The sequence below is a fragment of the Gekko japonicus genome, unplaced genomic scaffold (assembly GCF_001447785.1).
Source record: "Gekko japonicus isolate JY-2015 unplaced genomic scaffold, Gekko_japonicus_V1.1 scaffold557, whole genome shotgun sequence".
Classification (NCBI taxonomy): domain Eukaryota; kingdom Metazoa; phylum Chordata; class Lepidosauria; order Squamata; family Gekkonidae; genus Gekko; species Gekko japonicus.
In genome coordinates this window covers 888386-896718 of record NW_015175986.1, presented here as the reverse complement: position 1 = coordinate 896718, position 8333 = coordinate 888386, and the positions used below count along the sequence as shown (strand labels likewise).

The following is an 8333-nucleotide window of genomic DNA, read 5'->3' as shown; positions in this document are numbered from 1 at the left end:
TTCCCTTTCCCAGGGGAAGGTGGGGCCTCGAACGGATTCCTGCATCATCTCGGACTCTCAACTACCAGGTCTCTCTCTCTCTCTCTCTCCTGGCTGGCCTGGCCATGTTGGGCAGAGTACGTGTGTGACATGGGGGATCCATGGGGCCTGCTTGGATTTTCTATAATAAGATTGTACCTGCCAAAAGTCTTTAGTCCTAACACGATGACTTCCTGGATCTTGCATATGCTCCACTAAACTTGTCACTGCCAAAGCCGGCGTTATTGAGTGTCACTCTGGACCGGGGCCTGACACCCCCTCTGTGGAGTAGCTGAGTCGTCCTGGACTGCACCAGGCGAGTCCCCAGCCGACTGAAGACGTCGGTACAGAACCACGTTGGGCTGGCCGTTTAAGTGCAGCTGGCCACTGCTGCGGCGGGTTGCAAGGCCTCAGCGCATGAGCCACCCTCCACTAAGTGGCACCACCTCCCTCACGGAGACCGCGGCACGGGGGCGGGGTGTCCGCAGAGGGGCAGCGCTCCCTGCTGGAGGGTGGAGCGGAGGCCCAGCAGCAGGCAAGCCAGGGGCCCCCCCCCCCACTGGCAGCTGTGGCTGGCTGGTTAATGGGGACCCCCCCCTGAGGGCAGCCGAGGGGGGCTCTGGGCCTGTGGAAGGGCTGACCGGTCGGTCTGGCCTCACCGTGGGGCTGATGCTGGAGGCCGCTGAGAGTCACAAGGCCCACCGGCCTGGCACAGAATCACAAAAGCGGTTCTGCCACAGGAAGCTCAGTTCTGAGTAAACCGTGGAGCAAATTATGGGCCGGTTTTTCCAGAAGAGTCCTTCGCATTCTGCCTCTCAGATTCTTAAGCGACAAACATCTCTGCTGAAGAGGTCTGTTGGGCCACGTCACCTTCTCACACTCCCAACAAGCAGCTCTTGAAATGAACAAGCTACGGAAGTATTTTGACTCCTCAGACACAAAACTCCAGCTTTGGGCGCCTGGAACAACGTCTCCTCTGTGTTCAGTGAGCTCCCCAGTCCCCCCGCTCCTCACCTGTGCTCAGTATCTTGTCTCCGATCTTCTGCAGGAAGGAGGGAATCTGTTGCTGAACAATGGTGTATCTTTGATCCCAGTATTTATCGTTATAATCTTCCTGGATCTTTTCCTTCTGCAGCTCATGTTCTTCCACCATGAACTCACTGCAGGATTAAAACAGGTGAGGTTCTGGAGAAAGGCGCAGAGAAACGTGCGTGTGTGGGGGGGCGTGGGGGGGGTGGAGGCTGCAGTGTAGAGACTGGGGGGGGGGGTTCCCTCCGGTTTGCCAGGGCCCTTCTTTCTTCCGGTTACAGCCAGGGCACCAGAATGTCCAGGGTGTGCAATTCCGCAAGGGCATTCAAGCGGACAAAGCCTGAAATAAAAGCTCCGCCAACTCGGATGAGAAAAAGTCTCCCGTATGCAAACACCCCCTCCCGTCCACAAAATCATGCCTCTGCTAAAACCCACTCTATTTTGACGGCCGCCGGGAAGAGGGAGGCGCAGTGAGCCATACCCGTAAGGGTCGTTGATAATTCCCCTGTAGATCCACTTCTCCAGGATTTCAAAGTAGGGGACGCTGGCGGCCTTGGTCAGGTAGAGGCACAGCTCCTGCGCCTGGCTGTCCCCCGTGTAGTTGAACGTCTTGTCGTGGAGCAGGCTGAGGGTGGAGCCCCCCAGGCAGTCCCCTTTGTCCACAGAAGCAGCTGGGGGGGGAGGAAGGAAGGAAAGAAAGGGGGACTTCACTCGCTCCCCTGAACACACACAAAACCGCCTGCAGCAACCGCCTGGCTGTCCCGGGGTTGGATCCTGCCTAGATTTCTGTGGGCACAAGGAGGGGACTTCTACCGATCCCTCCCTCCCAAGGCAGCCCCAAATACCTCCCCCCCCCAAAAAAAAACATGTACACGATGACGGTGCTCCTGGGGGACCCCTGGAAAGAGCCTTGGGGGAGGATCAACGTTCTCCTGCTGGGGGGCGGGGGGGGGAGGAATCTGCAGAGAAATCTGGGCGGGGGGAGCCAAGGGCCCCTCCTCCCCCCCCCGCCAAGGGGGCCCTGCAGGAGACGCGCCTCCCCCTCACGGTGCCGGGACACCCAACCCACCAGCCAGCCTCAGCCACCCACTGTCCTCAACGAGCCCCTAAGGCGGCAAGAGATCTTCCTCCCCACCTCCATTCTGAAAGGGTCTGAACAGCGCCAGTTACGACGGCCTGGAAGGGTGTGGGTGGTGGAGGAGGAGTCCTCCTGGAAGGGTGTCCAAAGCATGTGACCCAGGGAACCAGGCCTCACCGGGGGGGTGTGTGTGTGTGCTTCCGCACGTGCCTTCTTCTCTGCGGGGCTGCGGGGGGGGGGGGGTGCGTGCTCCCTCATCTCCTCCAATTAGCCCCGCCCTGTGCTGAAGCCCAAGACCTGGCTGGGTGGGTGGGAGAGGCTGAACTCTCACTCGGGACTCCGGACAAGAAGCGATCTGGGCCCTGGCTCTAAGGGCAGAGGGAAAGGGGAGTGCTCGGAGGAGGAGGAGGAGGAGGGGGGCACGTCGGTGGACGAGGAACGGGGCCAGACTCCACAGCCAGCCAGCCCCCCCAGACACACACACACACACCAGAGAGAGAGAGAGAGAGAGAACGGCCCCCCCCACTCACCCCCCCCCCCCCCTTTTCCCCCCCCCCGCTCACCGAGGAAGGCCTGGATCTCCATGGTCCTCATGGTGGGCTGGATGTAGAACCAGAGCTTCTGGAGGGAGAGCAGCCCTTGGCGCTGCAGGTGCTCCAGCTGGGTGACCAGGATCATGTACTCCTTCACCAGGGTCCTCATGGCGGCCGCCAGGGCGTGGTTGACCTGCCCGTACTCAAAGGAGGACTTCTCCTCAATGAACCTGGGGGGCAGAGGCAGAGGTCAGGGCGCTCCCGCCCAAACCGACCCCCACGCCCGGGGCCCTTCTGGCGCCACAGAGCAGAGCGGCAGGAGCCCTGGAACGGAGCCAGGGAGACCCCCCCTCCCCCACCAACCCACGAGGACGTGTCTCCTGGGCAGACCCCAGGGGTGGCAGCGGTGGCAGCGGCTGCTCTCTCACAAGTCCCACCACAGGCCGTGAGCACAACAGTGCCCCGGAATAGGTGCCAACAGCTGCATGGGCAGGGTGATTTTTACAGCGCCCGGGCCTGGCACGGTCTGAGCTGACCAGAGACAGTTCTTAGATGAACTTTCCCACCACAGAGCACCTATAAATGGCCAGCTGCCCCCTCCCTACCTGTAGCCTGGAAAGACCCACGGCGACAGCTGGTACCTTGTCACTATGGAGTAACTTGCAGCCACGGGGAGGATCCGGGTGACCAGTTCCTTGACAGACATGTCCAAGTTAGGGTCCACCAGGAAAGTGCGGTTCTCTCTCCCAACAAGGGGCTGCGCAGTGATGTATCTGCCATCCACGCCGATCAACACGTACAAGAGGTCCTCCACGACCGCAGACTCTTGGGACGCCAGGGGTAACGATCCTGGTAAAGAAACACAAGGGTAGAAAGCAGCAACTCAAAAGTACGTTCAAAAAGGAGGGAACACCCGCTCCCGCGCAGTATCTGTAGCCAGCCCAGCCCAACAGAACCTCCCCCCCAAAGAAACAAAAAGGTTGATGAAAGAGTATTTATACGAAATATAAATCTGAACTTAGATCCTGCTGGTTTTTAAACAGTATAAATATCCTTATATAAAGAAGAAGAGAAGCGGCGATTGGATTTATACGCCACCCTTCATTACCCAAAGGAGTCTCAGAGCGGCTTACAAACTCCTTTCCCTTCCCTTCCCTGTGAGGTAGGTGGGGCTGAGAGAGCTCTCTCGAGAACTGCATGTGAGAAAATGGCTCTGAAAGAACTTATGACCCAAGGTCCCACCAGCAGCAGCATGTGGAAGAGTGGGGACTCAAACCCGGTTCTCCTAGATTAGAATCCACACTCTTAACCACTACACCAAACTGGCTCACGAAAAGGCAACTGCTAAACCAACAGAAGGTTTCACAGAACATAAATCACTCTGGTCACCAGCACTACTGAATGCATTTAAGAGCCTCAGAGGAGACCTGCTGGATCAGACCAGGGAGGGTCCATCTAGTCCAGCCTCCTGTCTCACACAGGGGCCAACCAGTTCCTCTGGAGCGCCAGCAACAGGGCATAGAGGACAAGGCCTCCCCTGATAGGAACATAAGAAGAGCCCTGCTGGGTCAGACCAGTGAGGGTCCCTCCAGTCCAGCCTCCCGTCTCACACAGGGGCCAACCAGTTCCTCTGGAGCGCCAGCAACAGGGCATAGAGGACAAGGCCTCCCCTGATAGGAACGTAAGAAGAGCCCTGCTGGATCCGACCAGGGAGGGTCCATCTAGTCCAGCCTCCTGTCTCACACAGGGGCCAACCAGGTCCTCTGGAGGTTCCGACAACAGGAGAGATGTTGAGGCCTTCCCCTGATGTTGCCTCCGGGCCCTGCAATTCAGAGGTTGACTGCCTCTGAACGTGGAGGTTCCCTCTAGTCTTTGAACAAAGAAGGGAAACAAACTTAACTCCGAAAACTAGGATCAAGAACCTGAAAAAGTAAGTCAAGCCGAGCAGAGGGCCAGCATTAACTGACTTACCTTTTCAGGTTCTTGGTTCCCTTTAGTCACCAGGGTTAGCAGCCACTGGATTCTTCCATGCATCTATCTGATGCCCTTTTAAAACTATCTATTTGGACATGCTTATTTTCATCAGTGGTCCAACATACCACATTTTCAAAATGCAACTTATTCCTGTGTCAAAAAAGTGAAAAACGTTTGGGGCCTTATGGACTCAGTCCCATGCAATCCGGCATTTAAGCAATATCCACACGTCAAAAAGCATCAGAAACACAGAAACTGTAGCTGTGTTGTGGGACTTAAGTCAGCCAATAGTCCTTTGCAAGCTTATTCACAGTAAACAACAAAATGCAAAAAGAAAAATTCCCAAAGAATACAAACCCCTCCATCGTAAGTATTACAATTACAGTTCTTCATGATCTGTAAACTCAGGCAGATCACGAGAGGGCAGGAAGGGTTGCCTCAGTGCTTAGTTCTCGTGGCCCTTCCTTACACGCCCAGGGAAATGTCGATCACCACTTTGGGGTCAGGAAGCAATATTTCTCCAGGCTGGTTTGGCCGGGGATCCTGGAGGTTTTTTGTCATCTTCTGGGCATGGAGCAGGGGTCACTGGGGGTGCATGGAGGGGGAGGTATTTGTGAATTTCCTGATTTGTGCGGGGGGTTGGACTAGATGACCCTGGAGGTCCCTTCCAACTCTATGATCCTATGATCTAAGTTCATACCCAAAAAACCTGGCTCCAAATCTCTTTTAAAAACTCATTGTCACATTTATCTCACAGCTTTGCTTCAGCCACAGGCTTGGCAGCTCTCATATCCAAGACAAATTCTATCCCAGAACATATATCTGCATATGGCACTGATTTTATCCTACAGAATCCAAAAGAATCTTTCACAGTTTTTATATAACTGTTAAAATGTTTTGTTTGAACTTCTGGTTAAAAAGTAAGTTTGTCTAAATCAGTTTTAATGGGAGCAAACATGGTGGGAAGGACGGACATAACAGGAAATGACCCGGCCCTTCTGGCAGGCAAGGAACAGCAGAGGCCTCAGGGCAGAAAAGTTAAGGCGGCTTTTAAGACAGACAGAAGTGAACCTTAAGAAGTGGCCCAAGTGGATGGCCATGTCCCAGGTAAAGATCTCTGCCAGATTTCCTGTCTTCTGTGATCCCATTTAACCCCCCCTGATCAGTCAGTATTCAATCAACTTATATGGACCTACAAAAAGTCACGGGTGCAAAATGTAGTGCTTCAACCATCCCGGCAAAGTGGACGTCTTGGCCACACCTTAAGGGACTAGCTTGCCCGAGGCCTGTTCATGATCTCCGACCGGTTTAAAAAGGATGACTGAGGGGGGGGGGGGGCCTTGGCCCGTGAGCCCTTTTTGTTTTTTCCGCAGAATAAATCATCATCTAAACTAATGACGTTGTCTTTGCAAGTACAGCTCTTTGATGATACCGTAAACCCACAAAGGATCATCTGCCCGTCTCCTGGTTACTGATCTTTGCCAATAGTCTCGCCTAGCCTGGTACATTTCCTGTGCATATTCAAGTAGCTCTTGCATCATAGGTTAGCAACACTACCCTACCACAGAGCTTGACTCCTAAATCTGCACCAACAGGGTCCCAGATCAAAAGGGGCACCAATCAGAGTACAACCCAAAGTTTTGCACCAAAATGGACCAGCAGCAGACCTTCTCCACTGGCACCCAGGTAAATCCAGGTGCATAAAGCAGGGCCTCTCGAGCTCTCTGTTTCTGTACTGGGTTATCCTTCAGAACCGCCTTCCCTCATCACAAACTCCACGAACCCTTCCTCTTCAAGACAGGTGGAGCATAATTTCTTCTCTCCTCTTCTGGGCAACCTCCTACCCATCTCACACAGATACGCGAAACATTCACTCCATCAGCTGCCCATCAGTGACCAGGGTGAAGTCAAGACAATGGCTGTCACATATGGAGCATCTCACGGCCTCAGACCCCCACCCCTGCCGAGCCTCTCCTGCTGTGCTATTGCGACAGCTTTGCTCATCTCCGTGGGGCCTTTTGCAGGTGCCGCTCTCTCCTGGGCATTCCGCAGACTGTGCAGAACTGAACTATTGAGAACAGCATTTTCACTAAGGTAATGGGGCAATATTGGAATGACTCAGGAAGATGCTTTAATAAAGGACAAAGGACTCTGGACACTATCCGTATGCACAGGACAGCCTCTGTTGCTGTAGACATTATCCTACTGTGTAGTTTCTGCATTGTTTTACAGGTTACAGTGATACTTATGCTTTGCTTCTGAGACTCTAATCCTATGAGATTGCTAACTGGATGTCCCATCCAGTGTTCCCTCTAAGCTGAGTTAGTGTGAGCTAGCTCACAGTTTTTTAGCCTCCAGCTCACACATTTTTGTCTTAGCTCAGGAAAGATGGCTCCAAAGCAAACTAATTTTATGCAGCAGCCAAACTACCTGCTCACCACTTTAATGCCAGCAGCTCACAAAGTAGAATTTCTGCTCACAGGACTCCACAGCTTAAAGGGAATATTGGTCCCATCCAATGCTCCCTCTAAGCTATGGAGTCTTGTGAGCAAAAATTCTACTTTGTGAGCTGCTGGCATTAAAGTGGTGAGCGAGCGATTTGGCTGCTGCATAAATTAGTTTTCCATCCTTTTTGAGCTAAGACAACAATGTGTGAGCTGGAGGCTAAAAAACTGTGAGCTAGCTCGCACTCACTCAACTTAGAGGGAACACTGGTCCCATCCTGTCAACTGCCCTGATGTGTGTACTGCGTGAGACCTGCACTGAGTCTTAGTGAGAAAGACTCACTACAAGTAACATACATAAAGCTTTATTGGAATAATAGTTGTAAAAATACTTGTAAACAACACAGCGTGTAGTTTCCTTACTTTGAGGGAGGGGAAAACCCCCAAAGCCCGGCTGACCTCACAGGGTGGTTGTTGTGAGGAGAGAACAGAGGAGAGAAGACTCAGGTTGTGAGGTGCTTTAAAGAAGAGGGGTTTTTGTTATACCCCACTTTTCTCTACCCTAAGATACAATCGCCTTCACTTCCTCTCCCCACAACAGTGAGGCAGAAGGGGCTGAGAGAGTTCTGAGAGAACTGTGACTGGCCCAAGGTCACCCAGCAAGCTCCATGTGGAGGAGGAGGAGGAGTGGGGAATCACACCCGGCTCTCCAAATTAGAGTCCACTGCTCTTAATCACTACTCCACGCTGGCTTTGGGTCTCCACGGGGAAGAAAGGCAGACTATAAACACCTAGATGAAGGTGTGGCGAACACGTAGGCAGGGGGGCGCTCACCCGCCACTCTTGCACGACTCCTCACCTATGGGCACTGTTGTGTCTGTGCTCAAACTGGAGCCAGTGAGAAAATCCCCAATGAGCGCTGGTCTCTCGTACACCCAGGCAGGAAACGATGGGACGAGCTGGCCAGAATTCTTCTTGTTCTGCTTCTCTCTGAGCGTCTTTCGAACAAACTCCAGAGGCTGCCAAGAAAAGAGAGGACAGGCAGCAAACCTGGCTTTCAGAGGGCCTCTGTGCCGGATCAGGCAGCGGCAGCAGCGGCTCCGGGGGGGTGGGGGTGGGGACTGATGATCCAACTTCAACCACCTTGCTCATGTTTGGGGGGGGGGGAGGCCCTCTACCTGCAGGGCGGCGGAGGTGGTGGCGACGGTGCCCAGCTGCTTCCGCAGCTCCTCCAGCTCCTGCGCCGTCATCTTGGGT

General features: G+C 53.9%; 1 protein-coding gene across 1 annotated transcript in view; it reads right to left on the bottom strand.

Moving 5' to 3' along the window:
• The window catches only part of TUBGCP2 (tubulin gamma complex associated protein 2), a 17478-nt gene extending 9151 nt beyond the window's left edge, over positions 1–8327 (bottom strand). Inside the window, 6 exon segments of the mRNA XM_015426308.1 lie at positions 1033–1178; positions 1529–1718; positions 2689–2888; positions 3300–3507; positions 7936–8095; positions 8255–8327. Coding sequence (XP_015281794.1) covers positions 1033–1178; positions 1529–1718; positions 2689–2888; positions 3300–3507; positions 7936–8095; positions 8255–8326 — 976 coding nt within the window. The 5' untranslated portion in view covers position 8327.
• Between the last annotated feature and the right edge of the window lie 6 nt (positions 8328–8333).